Source organism: Pleurodeles waltl, chromosome 6, assembly GCF_031143425.1.
Source record: "Pleurodeles waltl isolate 20211129_DDA chromosome 6, aPleWal1.hap1.20221129, whole genome shotgun sequence".
Classification (NCBI taxonomy): domain Eukaryota; kingdom Metazoa; phylum Chordata; class Amphibia; order Caudata; family Salamandridae; genus Pleurodeles; species Pleurodeles waltl.
The window spans coordinates 976,360,181-976,386,197 of record NC_090445.1 but is presented as its reverse complement, the minus strand read 5'-3'; the positions used below and the strand labels follow the sequence as shown (position 1 = coordinate 976,386,197).

Below are 26,017 nucleotides of genomic sequence, written 5' to 3'. Positions count from 1 at the left end.
CTTCAGAGACTGCTGAGAGAGAATGAGGGATGGAGGAAGTAGAGCCCTGGACTGGTAAGGAACAGACCCTTCAAACATTTTGCAGGACCCCACGTCCATCATAATGGATTGTCTTTGGAAAGAGTGGAAGGCTACTGTCCTGCCCACAAGCTGAATTTGGTCCTTCAAAGATGGGCTAAAGTGGGTTACGCAGGGGTGTTCGAGAAGAGGAGATAGAAGACTGCTGCTGCTGAGTGGTATGGCCATTTCAAATGCAATGCCTTTTTGGACTTAAAAAAAACAAAACACCGGGCGGCTAAATAGGCTGGTGTCACTGAAAGGGCATGGCTCGGAAATAACCTCTGAATTTGTGATACTGCTGCTGGAACTGTCATGCTGTGGAGATGGGGCCCAAAAACAGGGCCATGGCCAATACTTGTTTAAAGTGGTCCAGAGCCACATTGGCCTTGTCGCCAAAGACGCAAAAGGTTGCCTAGTCTTCTCCGGAAAAGCCAGTGGAATGCATCCATGCATAGTGGCGTATTGCGACAAAGGAGCCCATAGATCGGGCACCCAATTCAACAGTGTCCCGGCCAGAGCTGAGTATTTTCTTTGCAGTATCCTGTCCATCATGTACAACCTCTGCAAAAAGATCACAGAGTTGACCAGGGAAACTGGGAACCACCAGCTGAGCCATCACCCACAAAGCTTTGGAGTATCAGGCTAGAAGGCAAGCCACATTAGTTGAGCGAAAAGAATTCTTTCCATCACCTTGCTTAAATTGCACCAGAAAGCTTTAATGAGATAGACGAGGTGTCAAGAGTTTTAGACCCCCTGAGCATTACGATGATGGCACACAGCCTGGTGACTCACAGTTGGTTCGGAAGCCGGTTTGTTCCAAACCTCTTAAATGGAGTCCTTAAGGAAATCATGAAATGGCAACAGAGGTTCAGTGGCAAAGACTGTAGGATCTTGGTTAAAAGATTCAAATTGGTATCTTCTGCAGGTAACAGGTAAGAGTAGTTTGACGACCTCTGCATCCTACACAATACCAAAGGAAATGAAACCACTTCCTAAGTAGCAGACCTAAAGCACAGTCTAAATCCACATCATGCAAAGTGGCAAGGCCACAAGTATTTTAAGAGATCAAGCAGTCGCCTGCTTCTGTGCTAACTGAAGGGAAGAGGGGACCAGCCTCACTACTGTCATTGTAATCATGATAGACGATAAAGGGCATCAGAATTGGATCAGAGCCCGATATAAAAAGCTCTCCCATTCTGCTACAGTACTCATCATGAGCCAGGAGCATAGGATGTATCTTCCAGCAACTGCTGCGCCTTATGCATAGATCAGACAAGGACAGACGTGGACTTTGGAAAACCCATCAGGTCAGGAGACAGATCCAAAGTGGCCGATACCAGTGCAGAATGTCAAGTGGCTGACAATGCCTCCAAAGACGAATGTGATGTGAATGGAGCTGAAGAGGTTAGCTGAAAGAATAGGAATGGCGCCAGGCCCAAGCCACTAGCACACAAACAGTCAGAATCCCATTACGTTTCTAGTTGACAATGGCAGCACCAGAGGGAACCAGGGAGAACATCTGTGAAAACGCCAGCATCCCCTGGGTGAAGGCTGTGATTATGTGGGTCCAGTGCGAGATTCAAGGAAAGCACGAAGCCTTTCTTCTGTGTCTGAGGCAGTGCTGAATCAGGCACTGGTGTGGTATCTACCAACTCCTACTCCAAGGTCAAAACCTAAGCCAGGGAGTGGAACTGCCAGCTGGATGCTCTACCTGTTGAACAGCATCATGAGATCAAAGGGTCCCTTCTTCATCTATGTGACCTAGAGGAATTCTCCTTAGAGGACGCTTGCTGGAGGGCTTAACAGTTAAAGGCAAACTGGAGCAGGACCTGTTGCTGAATTTAGAACCTAATTCCAGTCTGAGCATTGACCATAAAAAATCTCAGCTTGTCTTTCCTTTATGGTCTTCTTGGCATGCATGTGCCGACATTGTTAACAGGAGTTGGAATCATGATGATTCCCAAGAGGCAGTAAAAAGATGTGGGGATCCGACACAAACATCTATTTGCCACATGATTAGCAATGTTTAAAACCAGAAAGCTCTGACATCATTGTGCTAGGGTGGCACTTTATGCAACTCCTTGACGTATGTGAGGAGCAGTGTTCTTAGCCGGGATGGAAGTATGGCACCACCCAGCAGTGTGGTACAGCTTTTACAGTTTCTGGATCGAGTTTAGGGCTTGGCACGAATCTAGAGGTGAGGAATCTGCAGGTAGAATATACAAAAGAAAAGCTAATCAATGGTGGGCCATCACTTACTACAAAAAAACAAAACAGCTTTATTGGACAATCTAGTGGCATAAAAGGGGCGTGGCCGACAACATGGCTGGCTGGATGTGCCTGAGGTGAGCTCTGGACGAGCCTATTCACTTTCTGCCTAAATCCTGACCTCCATTCCCCAGCCATCCCACAAACCTGCCCATTCTGCCTCTAACACTACAATTCACCCACAAAAATACAAACCTGGGTCTGTGAAAAGTGCCCAGAGCTGAGAGGTGGGGATCAGCCATCGCGAGGTGGCCTGTGCAATATGGCGCCCATTTGCACAGCAGCCTGATGCCGGAACCTTGCCCACTCCAGATTGTCATTTGGGGGGTGGGGGGGGGGGGGGGGGGGGGGAAGGGGCGGTCATCCTACTGGCTGCTCAATTCTGGCTCTTTGGCAATGGAGCCCGGCAGCCTGGCAGACAAGGTGCTTGAGGGTGAGCCACACAATACCTCCTACTAATGACTGTTGTGACGCAGAGAAAACTGGGGTCCTTGGCTCTAAACTCGGTAGACCAACCTCCAGACGAGGCCTCTGTAGCTACAAGCATGTGCACTACAAGCAGCAAGCATGTGCACCCAAAAGAACAGATTAGAGCAGTTTTGCAGACAGGACTGAGGAAGAGAACAGATTCTCTGACCTCAATGACATTTGAGGCCGTCACACTCTCATTGGGCAAAAAATAAGTTGGGCTTCTGTCCTCTCTGTGCAGGCTAGTGCTGCCTACAAGTCAGACCCCTAGGGACCTCTACTGACAATTTGTTTTGCTAATGAAACTGGTGAGCAAGGCAAGCTAGTTCTAAGGGCCGAGATTTATCTTGATCCTGTTTGAAGCATTCTAGTGCAGACTTGGACTTCTTGCCAAAGAGCAAGCTTCATCAAAAGGCATACTCCAATGACTGGCCAGTACATCTCTCAAACAGCCAGTGGGATGCATCCTGGCACAGTGGTGGGTCTTCACAGACGGGCACATGGATTGGGCCACTGAATCTTCAGTATCTAGGCCACAGCGAGAATCTGTTTGGCCACGTCCTGCCCATTATGCACAATTTCAGTAAAATGGTCACTAAGCTATTTGGAGAGATTCAGAATGACCATGTGAGCCATTTTCCACATACCGCAGGAGTACTGGGTCAACAGTCATGGCAACGGCACCAATAAAGAGAAAGGCTCTCTAAAGAGAAGACCTTCTAGCCTATTACTTACTACTTTTCGACTCCCTATCTGTAGTAGTGGAGCGAAACCAGGGTCCTGTTTAGAAGAGCACTGCAAGGTTCTCCAGGGTAGCGGAGAAATATCATAAACTGCATGTTCCGAGGACCTGGACTAATGGTGATCTGATGATTGACTGTTGAAGCTGGATTGCCCCAGGCAACAAATACTGGGTCCATCAATGCCTCTCTGAAGAAGAGTAGGGGCTCCATGAAGGATGATGCAAGCTGCAAAATTTCTGTGAGGTTAAGCTTGTTTTCCTTTACGGATAATGGCAATGTAGAACAGGCAACCTCATCTGCAGCAGGCCCCAAAGGACACTCCAGATCTACCTCAGGTAAGGAATACAGGCAGGGCCAAGTAGTCCCCAATATCCACAGGAGGAAGAGTATTTCGCACCTCACTGCTGTCATCATTGGAATAAAAGATAACAATCATCTGAATGGGGTCTGCATCAAAACAAAAGATAAAAACCTCAACCTGGCCATATTACTAATCATCAAACAAGGCCTGTAAGGGGACTCTTCCTTCATTAACTACTGTGCCCAGCTTCTGGATCTGACCAGGATGGTTATAGGCTTTTGAAAAGTTTCTAACATTTTATAACTGTTCTGAAGTTGCTGGCCAGGCCTTCTACAGGGCACCAGAATGACATCAATACAAGGCTGAATGGATTTAATTGGCATCCGGGAGGGAGTTACCGGCGGAAGTCCAGAGGGAGCCAGTAGGCACACCAAACAGAGTCAAAGAGGAGCAGAGGAAGAAGTTACTTACCTTCGGTGACACACTTTCTGGTAGATACTCCAACCGCAGATTCCTCACCTTAGAATACTTCGCACAAAAAGCATAGAGGATACGGAAACCTTTCTCCAGTAATACTTCTCCGTGTGGCTAGGAGGTGCTGTGCGACCCTTCACTGTCTCTACACCACCCTTTTCAGTGCCATTAGATGTGGAACGTGAGACATTGTTGATGTACATGTTCCCATTCCAACTTGGGACCTTTTTAGATGTTAAAAGGAGACCACAACACAGAAAAGGGAGCATAGAGGGCATTCAGGAATCTGGCTTCATATCAGTTAGGTGGAGTATCCTGGAGAAGATCATTACCAATAGTAGCTTCCTCTTCTGATGGATATTCTAACCGCATATTCCTCACTTTAGAATAGCTACCAAAGCAGGATCTCCCCCACTGAAGGTCTGTGGAGTGGACTCCGACCATAAAGTCTTGTAGGCAAGCGGGTGAAGTGCTCTTTCCACCAGACCTGACTGTCAATGCAGTAGTGCTTTGTGAATGTATGAACTGATGCCCATGGAAAGGCAGATGTAAAAGACAGGCACTCTGCATGCAAATGCAGTGATAGGAGCTTTAGCCCAGGTGAAATGGGATCTAGGACCTTTGCTTTTTGGGCAGTGTGTAGCAGATCTTAATGCAGAGGAATATTCACTTTGGCAGGATCCTCTTCTCCATAGCCTTCCTATTATTTAGCTAGGAGAAGCCACAAAACGCTAATTACCAACACAGTGTTCAGTGTTACATTCTATATGAAAACAAAGCCTTTTGGGATCCAGTCGATGAAGCCTCTCCTCTTTTGAGAGGTGGAGGTTGGTGGGGGAGGGTGGGGAGGTAAGCAAAGCACGCTGGAAAGGTGATTAATTGCCCCATGCGGAAGGGCATCACAACTTTTTGGCATGCTTCATCATCGCCGACCTAATCCCACCCGAGTAAGATGATACTACCAGGGCAGACTCACCCTCATTAGCAACTATGCATCAGCTCTAATGGCATCCACATGAGAATTACCAGGACCAAGTTAAGGTCCCATTTTGGCATCACAAATGGTTTGGGAGAAAAATGCTCTCTAAAACTTCTATGAATCTCAACACAACAGGTAAACTTGGATGTTTGAGATGGTAAACATAAAAGGACCCGACAATTGAGCTTTAATAGTGCCCACTGCAAAGCCTTTCTGGGCCAAAGAGAAAACGAACAAAAGAACATCTGACAGCTTTGCTTGCATAGGGTTAATCTTGCAGATACCACACTAGGCCACACATTTGTCCGAACGCCCGGCATAAATGGGCATCATGGAAATGCGCCTGGTAGCAAGGATCACATCCACCACTTCAGGAGTCAGATCAAATGCAGTCAACTGCTGCTGCCTAATCCCAATGTATGGAGGTGTAGGTTGAGCAGATTCGGGTGAAGGGCCCAGCACTGCTGCTGTGAAGGACCCTTACTAAGTTTACCCTGATCGGAGGATAGGTGTTCTTGCCAAAAAATTCAGGGTACCACACTCACTCGCCTGGATCCATATGGAGCCACTAGGATGATTTGGGCCTTGATTTTTTTCCGATCTCAGAGTGGAAAGGATGGAAGGCTTACAGGAGTCTTGTGTTTCATTCCAGCCAGAATGTATCTCCTAGGGAAATGTTTGAAACTGCATGTTTCTGAAGGTCACAATTATGCCTTGCTCCACCTCAGGATGTAGATGCCATTTATTATCTGCTGAGCTTGTCTACTTTAGTATTCAAGGACCTGCAAGGTGGTTCAAGATTAGGAAAATGCCCTATGCTCCAACCCACTCTAGAGGCGCAGAGCATCCAGACAGAGGACCAGGACCCAAATCACCCTTTTTGCTGTAGCACCACATAGCAGTGGTGTTGTCCGAGAGAACCTGCAACAGCCTCTCCTTGATGGACGGCAGGAAGGCCTTCAGAGCCAGACAAATGGTCATAACGCCGACAAAACCAATATAGTGCCAGGTTTCTGCCAGACAGCAGAGTCCTCTGATCTCCATCTCCCCAGATGACCATCCCAGCCTAGCAAGGACACAGCCATCACCACCGTAAGCTCTGAGTGGGGGAGGGAAACGGGCCTGCCAACTGCATTCGAGCAGCCAACACTACAGATCCTGAGATGTCTCCTTGGAGATCTGGTTGACATCTGCCAGATTTCCATGATGCTGGGCCCAATGGAACTTCACATTTTATTGCATGTGCCTGCAGGTGTAATTAACAAGGAGAATGCAGGAGGCTAAGGGGACAAAAAGTCTTAGACCTGATCTCGCTGAGTTCCAGGACCGAGGCCAAAACATTAGGTTCATAGCCCAAATGTCCTGGACTTGTTGCAGAGGGGGAATGCCTTTAACTGCACTGTATCCAGGATGGCTTCAATAAATAAGGCCTTTTCAAAGGAGTCAGATGCAACTTCAGCTCCTTCAGAGTTAACTCCAACGATGTCAGGAGATTCACTGTCGATTGGAAGTGGTCTGTGAATGACTGTGGTGAAACTGCCTTCAACGCTGATTGTTAACGTGGGGGAAAACTCCTAACCCTGAACAGCTGTGGGGTACTGGTGAGGCTTCAAAGGGAGCACGATAAACTAAAAATGCCGCTGGCCTATGTAATGTCAGTCGACTGTAGGATGGATAAATAAAAATATACAATCCGCAGGTCCAAGAATACCATCCACTGCCCCAAGTAAAGAGCAGACTGGATCTGGATCAAGAGCATTTTGAATTTGTCTTTCTGCAGGAACGCATTCTGAGGTCAAATGTTCAAAATAGGAAGGAGATCCCTGCTCTGTTTTAGCACAAGGAAATAGCAAGAGTAACAACCCTCTCCTCTTTCCCCGTTCTGAACATTCTCAAAAGCACCTTTGTTGAAGTAAATCTCCAACCGTTTTCAGAGCACAAAGGCATCGAAGATGAGTTTGTGGAGGTCAAGATACTGTTCAGAACTATATCCTGCATTTTCCACTCCCCAGCCCAACTTCAGAATGCGGAAAGAGGACAGAGTTGTTATTCTTGCTAGTCCCTTGTGCTAAAACAGAACAGGGATCTCCAGCCTATTTTGAACATTTGACCTCAGGATTCCTTCCTGCAGAAAGACAAATTCAAAATGCTCTTGATGATCCAGAACTTGCCCTGAACTATGTACTGCATTTTCCACTTCCCAGCCCTGCATGGGGTTTACTGCGGCATAGTTTAAGACAGTTGTCGCTTACTATTACGCTGTAGTAAACCCATTTACAGCTGACAGGTATGTTTTTGTGGATAGTGGTGGTACATAAATGCAACCATTTTCAGCCCTGAACATAGGTTTACGATACTAAATGGCTTTGCAAATTGGAGTCACTTTATGGAAGGATCATAGAATTTCAGAAACCTGACCAGGGACTTTTTCCATAGTCAGGCAGGAATCTTATTTGGAAATTAAGTTAAAAAAGGAAGAGTTGAGATTTTTTTTTTTAACAGTAACTAGGGGGAATAAAAGGCAAATGGAGTTCCAGATTCTAAGAGCGCTTCAAAAAGAAAACGTTGACCAAGATTTATGTTATTTAATGGCTGACTGTTCAAGAAGAGTTTCAGGGCTGCTTGGAGAAAAGATACCGAGGATTATGCATGGAGGACTAGAAGCAATGCTGGATTTTCAAAGATTTCCTTTGTACTCCTTTGTTAGCTGACAAGCATGCATAAATCCACACAAATCACAGTAATAAAATCAATGAGCTGCAGAGATTTAATATGTATATTGTGAAGATAATTTCATTATTACATGTCATCTTACATTTATGAAATGCTTACAAAGATCTATACTTAGACCAGCAAACAGCATAATTTCCAAACATTTAAAATAACAGAGAGTTGTAGATTTTTAAATGCATGCAGCGTAAGATATATATAGTCATAATATAGACAAAAATAGCATGTCAGCCGTATGCAGTGAGATGTAAAAAGTTGTTTACCAGAAGAACATTTTCAAGGTTAACTAATACAGTCTTGCTCATATTCCAAGTGAAAACTGCTTGAATATTCATGTAATTATTTACTCATACATTTTTCTTCGTATGGTTCTACACTAGCATGTTACCTCAAGGCCATTAAAAGCGATTTCCAGGCATCTCTGCATGAACTTTAACATGCACTTTGTACATTAATAAGACACACCATGCAGAAAAAGTGTATTCTGCTAAGTTTATTTTTTCTGGCAAAGACCGACACCTGTTAGGTAGGCGCAATGAACATTTTGTCATCTAGCATCATTTTTTGGGGTTAACTCTGTATGTTTGGGACCTTACTGCTCACTCAATGGATAACTGGAAACACCATGCAAGCAGACTAAAGTTCAAATCTAAGATGTCCCAGTCCCACACCACCTCAGTGAAACACCACCCTTAATAACACACTAAAGAAACCCCTTCATAAAAGAACCAAAACTACTATTCCATGCCATTTCCGGTTACTGGTAATAGTCACAGACAACTGTTCTTCATAAGTATTTGAAAGCTCACTGCAAGTCAACCTTATCATCTTTGAGATTGCATATCGGGGCTATTTTCTGGACTTTCAAATAGATCAACTATTTCTTCAAATCACTTTCTCCACATTTCCAAATTCCTGCTTTGGGGCATATTCACAAACAGGTTCATGTTCTCGATCTAATTTTTGCCAGAGGTGAAGTCTTTCAAACAGTTCCTTGGGCTAACCACTATATTATTTATCTCATCACTTCTACTGGGATGCCAGTGCAGCCTTGCTCCCTGCCTATGGCCTGGCAGGTTAAATTCACTGTGATTTGAAATTCCGTTAGAAAACTTCAGGCCAGATGTACTATGATAGGATTCACAAAAAGCAGTCGCAATCTGCGCACCATTTTGCTAATCCTATGGTATTTTTGAACCGCCTATGTACTAATAGGTATTTTCACACAAAATCGAATTGCAATGGGTCGCAATTCGACCTACTTCATGAATATTAAAGAGAGGTAGCCATCAAATTGGGACCCACTACGCTGCTATCTCAGGTATGGTGACCTGCTGGAGACAGTAAAGCACCATAACCATGATTGCTTTAAAAAAAAAAATCCAGCCCATTTTCCTTGTAGGAAAACTGGATGCATTGAAAAATGGGACGTTTTTGAAAATTATTTTTTCAAGAGAAGACAGTGGTCCAAAAGACAACTGCCTACTTCAAATTTTTTTTGACCACTCACAAATCGGAACGGGTCCCTTGTGGACCCCTTCCATTTGCAAAAAACCGTTACCAATACCTTTCAGAAGTAAGTAAAATGTTAATGTTTTTCTAATAGATTTTGGTCACGAAAGATTAATGCATACCATAAGGAACTGCTAAATGCCCTAAACAAGCCCCTTCCAAATAGTGATTCCCACCGGTTTCCTAAACCCATTTAAGCAATTCTGTAGGATGTTACTGAATCACTAAATAGATTTTCATTTGAAAAATCTATTTTTAGTTGCAGACCCTATAATTTATAGATTCACAGGATTTGAATAAGACGTGATAAGAAAATGTGTTAATACATCTGAGTCTTGATCCTTTATATGCTGCCACTGGTGTGTTTCTAAGACAGAAGTTCATTCAACTAAGAAATAATTGCTTCATCCACAAAGGAAATCGAATCACCAGATTTTTCCATAATAAATTCGAACATGGCATCTGCAGCATTCCTTTGTCCTCCATTTCTATGGCACTACAATTCTGATCTTGTAGTTTTTTATTTGTAGTGTGGTAATTAATTCTCAGAATTCATGACATACTTCCAAATGCTTCCAGGCACAAAACATTTTGCCCATAGCATAACCCTGACAACACTATTTTGATTGCATTCCACTCAATACCTCTACTGTATCCAGTGCCCTAGATTGTGTCTAAATAGTACAATATTTCCTTGCCCAGTTTCTTACAAAAGATGTGTTCAAGTAAAATGGTAAGGACAATTCAAAATGGGGCAATGGGTCGCATTCTGATCCTAATGTATCTGATAGAGACATCTAGTTGCAGATTCCTTACCTTGGTTTTCCCCAGGCATCAGTCTGGACCCGGAGATTTTTCTTGAGCAGAACCCCTACGCGCCGTTAGGTAGCGTTGATCGGCTCCGCATCCATTGTTGCACCAGATATGATGTTGCAGGTCGCATACAGGCGCCAGCCAGGAGCTGACGTCAGTTCTTTTCTTTCCATGCCAGCCACCACTGATCTGAAGAGAGCTACCCCTCAGTCAATTTTTGACTGGCTTTTTCCTCAACTTTTTTGTCTCCGTTTTTTTGAGTTGCTTAACGCCTGGTGCATCGAGGATGTAATTGAGAAAAAAAACAGATTCAAGCCCTACAGATCCTGTCATCGGGTGATATTCGAACGGATCCGCACCTCGTTTGTCTTTGGTGCCTGGAGCTCGACCCAAAGTCGTGCTCTGAGGGTCGGCACATGCATCCGAAGGCTTTGAGGGAGCAAACCCTGAAGTTGATGGTGGCCCGATGCTCGACTCTGCGTAAATCAAGATTTCAGTTGAAAGGATGGTCTCAGGATGGGTCGCGAAATCCCCCTTAGTTGTCGTCCCACCCCAAGTCCCTAGGGCGATAGGGTACATCGAGGAATAAGAAGAAGTCAAAGAAGTCCAAGTGCTCTACCACTTCTCCTCGTCTGTCGGCCGATGAGACGAGGGCACATCGTCGTTCTAGGCCTACCTCTGCAGATTCTGCATTTGTATTGACTCCACGCCTCCCCATGTTTCCAGGAGTTGGAGCGACTCCTGCCAAGTCGAAAGAATGCTATGAGGATATGCACCGCTGTACTCTCTCAATCAGTTGCTGATGGCAGAGATGCAGCAAAGTTCACGATCCTATGTGGACTGGGCACGACAGACTCACTGGCCATAGCGGCTTAGTTGACGGTGGCCCTGAAGCACCGCGCCTGGTTGAGAACGTCTTGCTTTTTGGGGGATATGCCCTTTGATGGCACTCTCTCTCTCTCTTCAGAGACAAGGCAGACTCTGTGCTCGAGCACCTCAAGGATTCTTGTGCTATGGCCAGGTTCTTGGGCCTTGCGGTGGCCCCTCATCCTCCTCAGTCTAGCTTTCACCCCTTTCGTGGGTAAGAAAGGGGCACCCACCCTCGTCCGTTTCTGACCAGCCACTGTGCCACGCATGCTGCCCAGCCTCTGCATGGCCAGGGACGTGGGATTCACTGACCTCGTAGATCGGGGAGTCAGCAGTCCGGCCAGTCCCCACCACTGCCTCTACACCTTCCTAGTCTGACTCTCTTCCCCACCAGGAACAAGACGGAGGGCAGGATTTACCATCATCTGCTCTAATGGCAATCCATTGCGTCAAACATTCCGAAGGGGCTACTCATCCCCATTGAGACTAACCCTTCATCCACGCCACCATCCTACAATTGAATGATGGAGGATCACTTGGTCGTTCTCCAAGGAAGTTATTCTTTGGCGCCCTTGCCCAAGGGAGCCATGGAGAGGGGCCCCTGTGCCAGAAGTAGGTCGTAGTTGCTATTGCTGCTACTTCTGGTACCGAAAAAAAGACAAGGACCTCCTAGAACTCTGGTCCCTCAATCTCTTCCTCTAGAAGGAAAAGCTGGAAATGCTCACTCTGGCTCTGGTTCTATCAACCCTGGACCCAGGAGACTTGATGGTAGCGTTTGACCTGCAAGACGCTTATTTCTATGTTCCAGTCCTGCCTGCCCACAGATGTTACTTGCAGTTCACAGTAAGACACAAACACTTTTCAGTTAACCACAGTCCCCTTTGGCCTTATCAGCGCCCTTCCAGTGTTTACCAAGGTGATGGCAGTAGCCGCAGCTCATCTGCGCAATAAGGGGTTTCAGGCTTCCCCTATCTCGAAGACTGGATGTTAAAGATGGGCTCACCCCAGGTTGTCTTCTCCCACCTCCAGACTACAGGAGACCTCCTGCATTTGCTGGGGGTCACGATAAACATGCCAAAGTCAAACCTGACTCCCTCTCAGATGCTCCATTTCATCAGAGCTGTTTTGGACACAGTGCAGTTTCAGACTTAACATCCCGAGCGGCAAGCCTGAATATTCAGGCTATGATACAGATGTTTCAGCCTCTATGATTTTGGTGAGAATCATTCTGAGGCTGCTGGGCCTGATGGCATATGCAGACTCTGCAGTGGGACTTGAAGTTCCAATGGGCGCAGCTTCAGAGGAATCTCTCTGACACGTTCCAGATCTTGGAGGCAACTGCGCGATGTTTGCAGTGATGGTTAACAAACCGCGACTGGATCAGAGGCAGATCCCTCTCGTTTCCCCAACCATATCTGACAGTAGCAACAGATGTTTCACTCCTGGAACAGGGTGGCTATCTGGGAGAGGTGGAGATCAGAGGTGTCTGGTCTCCGGCAGAGTCCGAACTCCATATCAACTTGTTGGAGTGCCAGGTGATCCCGCTGGCATTGAAAGCATTTCTTCCCTATCTCAAGGGAAATATAGTGCAGGTGTTCATGGACAGCACCACCGCCAGGTGGGACTGCAACAAGCAGGGCACAGGGAGGTCGTGGACTCTTTGTCAGTAGGCTATGTGCCTCTGAACATCTGGTGGGCTCTCAATGTCAGCGCGGACAAACTCAGCTAACAATGCTCAGTTGTCTTGGCAGCCAGGTGTCCCTCCACCAAAAGGGTATATGACTGTTGTTGGAAGAAATTTGCGGCATGGTGCACAGACAAGTCTACTGACCCCCTTTCAGCTCCTCTCTCTGAGGGTCTGTTGTTTATACTTTCTTTGGCCTAGCAAGGCTCTGCTATGGGCCCTCTCAAAGGTTGTCTGCAATTTCTGCAATGTCTGATTTTTTTAGGATGCCTGATTTACCTTCTTTGTTTAAGTCCCCCATTGTACATAGGTACCCCAAAAGCCTTACACATGTTTCTTCATTCCTCTCTATCTGATTTGAATTTGGTTTTGACATTTCTGATGTGCGCTCCTTTCAAGCCTCTCCACAATTGTCCTCTCAGGCTTCACACTGTGAAAACAGCCTTTCTTGTGGTCATTACCTCTGCCCACAGGGTGAGTGAGCTGCAGGCATTGTCATCTAAGCCACCCTACCCTTTTCATCTATCCTGACAAAGTGGTGCTTTGCACAAGGGCTTTCTTTTTGCCAAAAGAGGTCATGCCCGTTAATGTAGGCCAACCCACCACCTTGCCTACTTTTTAGGCACGCCAACATCATTCTAAGGGAGAGGAGTGACTTCGCCTGGACGCAAAAAGATCGTTGGTGTTCTGCCTTGATCATGCAAAAGAGTTCTGGGTGAATTATCAACTCTTTATCGGTTATGTGGGTGCGAAGAAAGGTCGGACAATACTATACAGAATCGGACTATCTCCAGTATTAAGATCTGCTTTGCCCTGGCCAAAAAGCAACCACTGGAGGGTTTGCGTGCCCATTCTACCCAAGCAAAAAGCGGGACCACTGCATTAGCAAACGGTGTTACAGTCCTTGACATCTGTCAGGCAGAGGCAGCAACGTGGGCAGGCACCTATGCGCAAATTTACTTAACACTACTGCCTGGACAGTCAGGTCCGAAGGGATAGGCCCTTTGCCCGTTCAGTTCTGCTGGACTTTATAGTATCTTAATTTGCAGACCCACCAATGAGGATGGTATTCCTTGGGTATCTATTCTAAGGTAAGGAATCTGCAACTAGATGTTTCTATCAGATGGACAAGTTACTTACCTTCGGTGACACCATATCTGGTAGAGACAATATCTAGTTGCAGATTCCTTACTGACTCACCCACCCCCTTGCTCTACGAATTGATTCGTAGGGACAAGGACTTCCCTTTCAGGGTCCTAGTTTTGACACACCAGTGGTCAGTGTTCTTCATGGCTCTGCGCCTCTGATGTGGAAAGTTGTAAAAAGAAACGGCCATCAGCGCACTGGGGCAGCACCTTTATAGGACCTGTGACATATCCCGTGCAGATGATGCTAACAGCGAAACGGATCAACGCCACCTAGCAGCGCACAAGGGTACTGCTCAAGAAAATTCTTCAGAGCCAGACTAACACCTGGGGAAATTCTAAGGTAAGGAATCTGCAACTAGATAATGCCTCTGCCAGATAAGGAATTACCGATTTGTCCACTTTGCCCATAGAGAGAGTAATCAGCCTACATCCTGCCCTAGTAGACGACTACATAAAATGTGTTCTATATTGCCATGTCACCAGTATGTAGTCCAATCTCAAATGTATTCCATGTATACACTGTCCAAAGTACAACTGTAAACTCCAGCTCATATCAACAGCCTATCAGAATAAAGATTCAGTGTCCGGTCAGTGTTCGATAAAAGTGTTCACTTTTACAATTGGAGGGTATGTGTTTAGGAACACCATATCTAGCATGCCGACAAGCAATACATATCTCACTTTCTTGTCCAGTGCTTCAGTGAGAATGAGAACGTCAGGTCTGCTTCTATCTACATCCACACACTGCTAGAAGTACCAGTGACTTTCCTTAGTGAATCTACCTTCTTGTGGACATTCTCTCTACCAGGCAATTACTCACCTTCTGAATCCTCTCAGGTGGCAGGCTGGATCCTGAAAAGCTTCAACAATTCCTATGCATTGGCTGGTGATGTCAATGGCCTCTATCATGGCTGTTCCAACCCAGACATAACAACACAGAGAAGCATACAGGCGCTGTGTGAATATCACTATTGTTTCATTTTTCCACACCTTCTTGCAGTGAAATGTGACAGACAAGTTTGATGTGATTAGTGGCAGTGAGCTATTATAACTTAGAACCTTATTAATTTCGGAAACTTAATTCACAGAACGAGGATGCAGTTAGGCAATGAGGAACCTGCAGATAGATTTCCCCACAAAGTATTGCAGACTGTAAATAACTTATTCTTCTGATGAACACATCTATCTACAGATTCCTTACATTTTGAATCACTACCAAAGTACTGTCCCCCCAAAAGGATTTGGTTGTGAGGAGTAGACTTACACCAGGCAGTCCTGCAGGACTGAAAAGGGAACCTTGCCCTCCCCCAGACTTGAGAGACAATATATTAGTGCCTGGTGAAAGTATGGACAGAATTCCATGTAGCTTCCTGGCAGACATCCAAGACAGGAACACCCCAATCTAGGGCTGCAGTTCCCAGCCTTTATTCTGATAGAGTGGACCCTGGGCCATCAGGGGAATGATTTGTGGCCAGGTCATGAGGCTGGTTACTAAAAGACTATTTAGATTCTCTTCTGTACTGCCTCTCCCTTCTTTGTGCCAGCAAAACCAATAAACAACTGATCATCAATGTGGCGCTCCTTAGTCCTACCAATACAGGAATTAAGGGCATGATACCGGCCAAATTGCTTTAACTTCTCCTATTAGTTGGATGGATTTGGGGGAGAAAAGAACGTGGCTAGTGTAATGAACTGTCCCACATGAAAGGGTAATGCCACTCTCAGAAGAAGCAGGTAATGTATAGAGAATGGACCAACCAAACCGGAAGTTCGCTGATGCAGCACTCAAAACTGATTGCAATAAGAAACAGTTTTTAGAGTAAGAAGTCAAAGAGTGCAGCTACCACCTGTCTCAAATGGCGCACGCATTAGAAAGCTCAAGCAAGAGTCCCACTGCAGCATAGTAAAAGGATCAGGAGGAAATGTGATGGGCAGCATCAACTCCATGCATGGTCCTAGGTGAGTCACATACCTTTGGTAACCTCCATGCAGTCGGTTGGGACTCTCCTAACAAGTGTATGTCATAACTGGCATAGCTGAACTCCAGGAAGGCACTCCAGGCCCCTTCTTCATGTTTACTGCCTCAGGGGTCCTCTGGTACACGATTTTCAGCATAAGCACTGGGGCCCAGCCCCAGGCAACATCTTGTGTCTCTAAGACAAAACATCTACCCAGAAAATTCCAGTCAAGCTACCTTGAGCAGCGAGTTCTGGAAATAAGTCACATCTGCATAGTGATGCTAGTCTCGTAGTCTTCAGCACACCCATGAACAGGTTTTTTTTGCAGGATTATAGAACCGGTATAGAGGAGCCAGCATGAAATGTCCTCAGCTCAGATTGTCAAGCCATGCCCTCCAGTTCAGGTCTTTTGTGATCAGTAGGCAGTCAGAGTAGTCGACCCTGTGGTTAATTGAAGGTGGGGAGTTCCTGCTTCTTCGTAGTAATGTTTAACATCCAAGTCCAAATCCTTCAGTTGCTCCTTATGCAGGCTGTCATCTACACCAGTGAACTCTACACCAGTGCACCCATGTGATCACACAAAACACTAACTCTACCATGGAACCCTTCTCTGAGATTCTATCACCTTTTTGGCTTTGAATATTCAGACCAGAGTTTGCCACCACCTGATAATGATGATGGTGGTGACAATGTACCCTCATATTATGATGGTGACTTTAGTAAATGGTCTTTCAAGAGGCCAGAGGGCTTGATACATCCCCTAATACAGGGTGGATTTCATCCTTTGAGGAGAGTGCTTCATTTGCCTGAGTGTTTAGACATGCATCTGAGCTCATGGAAATACAGGTACTTTCTGTTAGAGTTAAGACAAATGTTCTTACTGAGGTTTTTGCACCCTGGACCAACCTTGCCTGGGACCATGCTGTCATAAGAAAAGTAGTCCCACATATGCACTGCCATAGTTGCAAAAGCCTGCACCAAAATATTGAATGTTAGTGAAGGTTTCATTCAAAAACCTCATTTATTATTGCTTCATCATTTTCTTAATAATTGCAACATGGTATATATTCCATTTGCTTGTTGCAACTTTCATGGCAAAATTAATTTAATCATGAACTCAGTTTTCAATGTGTAAACTTATATGCTAATTTGTCTTAATATCCCTGATGCATTTCAGACTAATGACCTTCATCAGGGAATTATTATGCTTCCATCATAGTTAGAAAATGCATTTTGTAGTGGCTCTGTACTGATAGAATGTTATGCTTCCTTGGAGACAGTAGAAGCTAGAAGAGTCAGTTTTTAGCAACCCAGCGCTGTTCCTGCTTTTTACTACCTTGCCTGCTACTTTAGATAGAAGATTAAAGTTTAAAGAAGAAGAAACATACAGTGCCCAGAGTTTTATTAAAATGACAATAGCGACACACCAACAGATCCCAGCTGTGCGAACCAGGAGTTATTGAAGCTACTAGAGCATCACATGTAATGAAGCAATACCACCCACTGTTTTTGCCGGGGTCCGACAATACTTGAGGTGAGAAGAATAAATGGTGGAAATACCCATTTTAAATTAACTTGTGGGTTTGAATAATGCCTGGCATTAATGTGCGAGCACGATCACTCACATTATGGACAGCGTTACAACCATTAGTGCAACGTGCCCACACATCACATAACCATGAAATTGCATAATCCCTTTGAGGATCAACAGCGATCTGCAAGAATACGTGCACTGTATGCACTGTGCTAAGGCACTGGAGAAAGGAATATGTTGATGCCCTGCAAGTGATCTGACCACTATAATCGTCAGTGGTGTGAAGGCAGAAGAATTTTATTGTAAACACTTGCTGGCAAAAATTCGTGAAAAGACATCAATAGTGAGTAGTCAATGAGCTATGATTACCAAATTAGCAAATACTATATCACTTACTACACAGCATACTACAATTACTGGAACTGTGGTTAAACGTGAAATTGTGGTTAAACAACTAGCTCTGCCGTGTTTATTATGTTAGCTTATTATTTTATTTTATTGTGTTAGCTTGCTATTTTAGCTGTTTTTTAGTTAGCTTTATTTGGACAGTAGATAAGATATGGTGGCGGCAAGCATGTCAAACCCCCTTCCACCACTTCTTTTTTGAGTCAAGAGCGCCTATATTACCATGAAAAAATGGAAAACGGCATTTAACTCATACTTAATAGCAATTTAGGACAAGTTTATTTTACCTACAAGGAAACAAGGAGTATTACTTCATGACCTAGGAATTAAAGGACATTACATTCATAGGAACCTTGATGAACTTACCTTGGGCAATGGAAAATGAGAACCTAGAAATGTTTATGAAATGTCGGTTGCCATGTTAGAAAGGATTTTGGGGCACGCATCGTAATCGAAAGACAAACTCTTTAGTAGCGTCCAAGGCAAGGAGGAAAAAGTTGGGAACTATGCTGCTACCTTGAAAAGCCTGGCACATACCTGCAGACTTGGACATCTGGCAGACTTCTTTAGCAGAGACCAATTAGTGCAATGTACAAACGACTCAAGGGCGCAAGGAAACTTCTTGGCAAAGAATACGACCCTAACCGATGCCACTGATGTTATAAAAGGGACAAAACATACATTGTGTTTGGTCAAAGAACCGCAATGGCCCAACATGTAATACTGAAAGGGTATTTCACTTGGGACTGAGGAAAAGGATCAGTGATAATAACTCTTATAAAAACTAGTTGTACAAAAGAGGGTAGAGATAATTTCAAAGGGAATTTCAGTTTAATGAAAGATTTTAGGGTTAAATGTTATAGGTGTGACAGTACGTGTCTCCTTTCCAACAGCCCAAGTTGTTAAGGCTTGCAACTTGACATACAAATATTGTGGAAAGGGGGGTCACTTAGCTTGTATGTTTAAGCATCCCACAGTACAGAATGATATGGATGCATCAGAAGCAGGTCAGAAAGTAGTATTGCACTTAACTCCTTCGGAGAACATTGAGTCAAGCTGATGGAGTATTGGTCGTAGGCTGCTTATCAATACCAGAGTGCGCAATTGAGGTGGAGGTGGTGGTGTTGAAAGGGGGAGGGGGGTGGTACCAGTCTTGGTTGACTCTTGTTGGCCTTATGCTTTCATTGGTAACAAAAACAGGGAAGACATTTTTGCCAAGGGGAACTTAAAGTTGCTTCCTCCTGATAATAATATTAGTGATTACAGGGGTGTAAAGATCGACTTAACGGGACACACAATAATAATTATAAACTTTTAAGGGAGAGAAACCATGAGTAAGGTTTATGTGGATAAATGTGGGGGCAGTGTTCTCGGAGGGTGACTACAGAGGGATTTAGAGATTACACGTATGTCCAACTGTCCTGATAATTCTTTTTAATAGCAAACATAAGTGAGGATGAAGACATTGTTAGCAAAGTTTTTGAAGTCTTTAAGGAGGTTTTAGGTCTATTGACGGGCTTTAAACATACATTTATCCTGAAGAAAAATGCCAAACAGTTGTACACAGATTGAGCAAAGTGTGTACACTCAGTTGAGACCCTTAAGAGAAGAGTTGGCTAGGCTGTTACAATTGGGGTTATTGACAAGGGCACCAAGATAAGAATGTATTGATCTCAAAGACCTCAATCCATGGGTACAGGTGTATTGCCAAACCTTGCCGAATGTAGCTGACGTACTTTCCATGTTGAATGGGGTTAATGTGTTTAGCGTGATGGATCTTCAGCAGCATACCATCAAGTGTTGGTGTACAGAGATTATAGACCCCTCATGTCACTTGTCAGCCCCTTAGGGGCCTTTAGGTTTAATAGGATGTCATTCGGGTTGGCCCCAGGAGCTGCACGATTCTTGAGGCCAATGAAAATAGTTCTAAAGGACACTGATAACCTCCTATTTTTTCCTGGATGATAGTCTTGCCCATGGCTGTTCAGGTTCAAGTCAAAGCTAGGTTGATGGATAGGGGATTCACTCTAAAGAGAAATGCAGATTCAGAGTTGGGACAAATTCATACATGGGACACACAGCATAAGTCAAAAATTACATTTGGCAGACTCTAGCATCAAGACGCCTCTTCCTTTTGATAATTTCCCAGGATCCTCTGCACATCTTGGATTCAAGATGGCAGAATCAAGTGGTCACCTGGAGGAGCTCTTTGCACCACCCCTGGGGTGGTGATGGACAGGGGAGTGGTCACTCCCCTTTCCTTTGTCCAGTTTTGCGCCAAAGCTGGGATCAGGGGTCCCTGAGCTTGCGCAAACCGGTTTATGCAAGGAGGGCACCAAATGTGCCCTTCAAAGCAAACCGGTGACTTGGGCAGGCTACCCCTCTCAAGCATTGTAACACCTATTTCCAAGGGAGAGGGTGTTGCCTCCCTCTCTCACATGAAATCCTTTTTTCTGTCTTCCTCTGCTCGAGCTGGTCAACCAGCAGAAGGGCAGAAACCTGTCTGAGGGGTGGCAGTAGCGCGGACTGTCATGAAAACCCTTAAAGACTGGTAGGAGAAACACTGGGGGGGTCCTCTAAGGAGTCCCTAGAGTGTATGGAATCATGCAACCAATACTGGCAACAGTGTTGGAGTATGATTCGGACATGTTTGATACCATGCCCAGGTTCAGAGTTACCATTATGTAGCTGGATATAGGTAATGACCTATGTCCAGTACACGGGTAAAATGGCTTCCTGCACTTACAAAGTCCAGTGTAATGGAACTGGAGTTCGTTGGGGTACCTCTGCTCATGCAAGGGTACCCTCACACACAGGGACCTGCACCCTGTCCTCTGGGCTAGAAGGGCCTACCGTAGGGGTGACAAAGTGACCTGGTGTAGTGACCTGTGGTGAAAGAGTGCATGCACCTTTTCATGCAGGCTGCAATGGCAGGCCTCCAGACACATCTTGTATGGGCTACCCTGGGTGGCATAATACATGCTGCAGCCCATGGGGAACCCCTGGTGTCCCAATGCCCTGGGTACCTTAGTACCATACTTATAAGGGGACACCAGTATGCGAATTGTGACGTGCACTAAGGTCCTAAGTAACCAAATTTGGAGGGAGAGAGCACAATTACTTGGGTCCTGGTTAGAAGGATCCCAGTGAAAACAGTCTAAACATGCTGATAGCAGGCAAAAAGTGGGAGTAACCATGCCAAAAAGAGGGTACTTTCCTACATATATCATCTAAGTTTCGGAGGAAACTGCACAAAATCTGCAGTGGTGGCTGTTCAACCACAATCTAGCCAGCGACACTCCTTTCTCTTCCCCACTCAGAGCTGGCAGTGATGATAGGTGCATTTTTCCTAGCCTGGGCATGTCATCTGAGAGTGGTGGAAATCAAATGATTCTAGTCCCCGGCGGATGCTCACCTTCAAATAAATCTGCTTTAGCTGCAGGCCATCCACCAGACAAGTAAGGCCTTCCTGCTGTCCATCAGGGGAAGGTTGGTGCAGGTTCTCACAGACAATGCAACCACCATGTGGCAGTGCAGCAAACAGTCCTGGGTCCTATGCCAAGAGGCACTGCATCTCTGGAGTTGGCTGGAGTGTCAGGGTAGCTCCCTGAGCCCAAGCAATCTTGCAGGATATTAGAACAGTCAAGCTCAGTGGGCGAAGCCTGGTGGGTTACAAATGGCGGTCGCATTGTGAGTTGGAGCTGTACATCTTACAGCAGTGGGAAGAGCCCTGATTAGATCTTTCCACTACAGAGAAAGTGCAGTGTCAAAACATCTGCACTTCAGAGTTCCCAAGAACGCTCTCTTTTCACCACTGCCTCTCCAGCCCATAGTTCTGAAGAAAATCAGCAACATACAAGCCCAAGTTAACCTAGTGGCTCTACGTTGGTACATTAGTATGGAGAGACTCCACCAGCTGTATTCCAAAGGAGCAATACATTTTTACATTGAATGCTTCAAAAACCATAGGTGGGCAATTAGCTTTATGTGTCGTTCTCTGGGTCAAAGAACGGTAAGGCGGTGCAGAAACTCTGTCAAGGTGGATAGTCCTTTGCATTAAGATCTGCTATGCACTGGTCAAAAAGAACTCTCAGGAAGGAATGAGCCAAGGCTGTTACCACTACTCTGCCACACAGAGTGTCTGTTCTTGTCATCTGTCAGGCTGCGATGTGGGTGTCAGTGCACACATTCACAAGCCACTAGTACCATGACAGCGATGTCTGACGGGAAGGACATTTCACCTGTTCAGTCCTGCAGGACTTTTTGGTCTGAGCCTACTCCGCAGATGCTACACCTTTGTGAGGTACTGCTTTGGTATCTGTTCTAAAGGTGAGGCATCTGCTGTTAGAAGTATCCCTCAAAAGAACAAGTTGCTTACCTTCAGTGACACTCTTTCTGATAGAAACATTATTTAACAACAGGCCCTTCGTTGCTCTACCAGCTCCCTGCTCTGTGGAGTGATCTCTTTTTACTGGCTGAAAATGTTCCAGATTAGAGATCTGCACACTGGTCCCTCCATTTTGTTTTGTACTCTGCGTCAGGAGGTGCTGAAAGTGGATGCAAGAAACGGACACTGGAGTGCAGGGAGGTGCTTATATGCAACTTGACTGTCACTTTCGGGGCAGAACTAAGCCAATGTGGAGCCCCAGAATGCCACCTAGCAGCACAAAGGAGCACAGCTTTCAAATTGTCCGGAACCAGTTTGGTGCCTAGGGGATACTACAAAGGTGAGGGATCTGTGGTTAGACAGAGTAGCCACCAGAAAGAGCATTTCAAAGTAACTTGTTCTGCTCATCATGATGGAATTAACATTCAATAGCTATGGATTCAGGATCACGAACAAGCAACATGCCATACCTGAACAGGGGATTCTTCAAGCAATGACAGATGCTATTCACTGGTTTCACTGACGAACAAACTGCATGCAGGTTTTTCATCCTTACTGTGTGCATTATCTGGCAAGGTTATCTGAGGTGGAGATGTAATGTTTCGGCACTGTTTACTTGACTTGGTTAGCTTCTTAAGTTCACTGGCAAGTGAAAGACCTTTCCGTTTATCATCACGTGTGGTCTGCAAAACAAATATAAGGTAGAATAACAGTTCACTGTCTTTAGCACTGTAATTGTGTATGCTATGATAATAAAACAACCATAATGCGAGAGGTAGTCTTTCTTCGAGAGGTAACAAAGAGACAGAGAAGCAGCATAACATTTGTAATTGAAATAAACGTCGGTACACAATTCACACTGTCCCTGGCATTTAATGTATGTCGATGCCATCCAAAACAACTGTTCTGAGGATTACTGCGCTATCTTAGCAGTGAAGTTTGTAATTTCATTGTTGTTGGTTAGAAATACTATTGTCCATGTTCTCTTTCTTTTCAACTCTCTCTCTACATTACAATAACTGTTAAGCAGAGACTTCGAAATTTAATAAGAAGAAACCAAGTTACTTGTGAATAGTTAATCTGTCTAAAACTGCAAACCAGAAGGACAAGTTCCTTACCTTCAGTAACGCATTATCTGGTAGAGACTATGGGGGTCATTCCGACCCCGGCGGTCAAGGACCGCCGGGGCCGGGGATGCGGGAGCACTGCCAACAGGCTGCGGGGCCCCGCAGGGCATTCTGACCGCGGCGGTTTGGCCGCGGTCAGACAAGGAAAACCGGCGGTCTCTCGCCGGTTTTCCGCTGCCCTGGGAATCCCCCATGGCGGCGCAGCTTGCTGCGCCGCCATGGGGGATTCCGACCCCCTCACCGCCATCCTGTTCCTGGCGGCTCCGACCGCCAGGAACAGGATGGCGGTGAGGGGTGTCGTGGGGCCCCTGGGGGCCCCTGCAGTGCCCATGCCAATGGCATGGGCACTGCAGGGGCCCCCGTAAGAGGGCCCCACTTTGTATTTCAGTGTCTGCTGTGCAGACACTGAAATACGCGACGGGTGCCACTGCACCCGTCGCACATACCCACTCCGCCGGCTCCATTCGGAGCCGGCTTCCTCGTGGGGAGGGGTTTCCCGCTGGGCTGGCGGGCGGCCCTCTGGCGGTCGCCCCCCAGCCCAGCGGGAAAGCCAGAATGGCCTCCGCGGTCTTTCGACCGCGGAGTGGCCATTTGGCGGCTCCCTCCAGGCGGGCGGCTCCCGCCGCCCGCCGGGCTCAGAATGAGCCCCTATATCTCCCTGCAAATTAGTTACCTTTGAATTCTCCCCAGGAGTCAGACTGGATCAGGAAGATTTTCATGAGAAGTACACTTGCGTGCCCTGCTGTTCCGGCCACGTCCAGAGGCGCAGAGCCTTTTGACAAAGGGTCTGCAACTTGACCCCGCCCTGCTTGTTGCAGTACTACATGGTGGTGGTGTTGGCTGTGAACAACTACATTATCTTTCCTGTGATAGAGATAAGAAAGGTTTTCAATGCCAGACAGATCACATAGAGGTCCAACAGGTTGACATGGAGGCCCGTTTCTGCCAGAGACCAGATGCCTCTGATCTCCACCTCTCTCATTTGGCAGTCCCAGGAGTGACGCATCTGTGACTGTCAGACCTGGCAGCAAAGGGAGAGGGCTCTGCCTCGGAACCAATCGCAGGCCATGAGGCCTAGCAGTCTCAGCGTCATTTTCACCGAAATCCAGGATAGAGGCTGAAACATCGGCATCACAGCCTAAATATCCTGGACTCCCTGCTCGGGAGGATAGGTCCGAAACTGCACTGTGTCCAGAATAGCTCTGATGAAAGGGAGCATCTGAGAGGGAGTCAGGTATAACTTCAGCACATTTATAGTGAACCCCAGTGAAGGCAGGAGGTCCACCGTAGTCTGGAGGTGTGAGATGACAGCCTGGGGTGAGCAGCCTTCAACAGCCAGCTATAGGGGAAGACTGAAACCCATAATCTCCGCAGATGAGATGCAACCACCGCCATCACCATGGTGAACATTCGAGGGACGCTGATAAGACTAAAGGGGAACACTGTGAACTGAAAGTGCTCATGGCCTACAGTGAACCACAGGTAACGTCTGTGGGCAGGCAGGGCGGGGATATAAAAATAAGCATTCTGGAAGTCCAACGCTACCATCCAGTCTTCTGGGTCCAGGGCTGATAGAACCTGAGCCAAAGTGAGCATCTTAAACTTCTACTTTTTGAGGAAGAATTGAGGGAGCAAAGGTCTAGGAGAGGGCGAAGACTCTTGTCCTTTCTGAGAACCAGAAAGTAAGAGGAATAGCAACCACAGCCTACTTCTGGCACAGGAACCCTCTCTATGGCTGCCTGGGCTAAGAGAGCCATAACTTCCTTGCAGAGAAGGGGCAAATGATCCCCTATCATAGGAAGGAAGCATAGGTGGAGGGCTAGTCTCGAAGGGGAGGAAGCAGCCTCTTTGGAATATCTGCAAAACCCATCTGTCTGATGTAATGGATTGCACAAGATGGCGGGCCCAAGGATGGGGGAGGGAAGTCAAACTAGGAAAGTTTAGAGGTTGCTACAGGGGTGTGGGGTTGTGGGGGGCAAGGGCGGTGCCAGGACCATTGGCTTCTGGACCGGCATCAGGGAAGGTCGGGGTAGAATGGCCAGCGCCGGTCCTGATCCAGGACTGGATGCCTGGGATCTCCTCTGGGGCTAAAGCCGCTGGCGCAGAACCCGAAGGGGACCCTCTGACTCAGTGGGACCCAAAGGTGCTCCAGGGGGCCAAGCTGTCCAAAAATGAGGCTCATTGCCACATAGAACTCCCAGAGGTGGGCAGGGGTTGCTCCAGTTCCTGGAAACTCAGAGAGGTGCGGAGTCAGCCCTGGGGCGCTGGTTCTGTGGAACAAGGCCTAGGGCGTTGATGCTCTCTCGGCTCATCGGCTGACGAATGAGGAGCAGTCGAGGAGCACTTCAACTTCTTAGATTTTTTTCTTGTGCCTCGACTTACCCAATCGTCCCAAGAACTTGGAGTGGGACAACGACAACAACTTCTGACTCCGCGACCGATTCTAGAACCTTTCTCTCGAGCGCCAGCCCACCATCAGCTTCAGGGATCTCTCCTCAAAGCCTTCAGGTGCATGGGCCGGCACTCGGAGCAGGACTGGATGTTGTGGTCGGGCTCCAG

General features: G+C 46.3%; 1 protein-coding gene across 4 annotated transcripts in view; it reads right to left on the bottom strand.

Moving 5' to 3' along the window:
• Nucleotides 1–26,017, bottom strand: part of PLCE1 (phospholipase C epsilon 1) — an 848,028-nt gene that overhangs the window by 10,991 nt on the left and 811,020 nt on the right. For all 4 annotated transcript variants that reach the window (XM_069239847.1, XM_069239849.1, XM_069239848.1 and 1 more), the window contains one exon: nucleotides 22,802–23,014. In XM_069239847.1, the coding sequence (XP_069095948.1) occupies nucleotides 22,835–23,014 (180 nt within the window). In that variant the 3' untranslated portion in view covers nucleotides 22,802–22,834. The remainder of the gene's footprint in view (nucleotides 1–22,801; nucleotides 23,015–26,017) is intronic.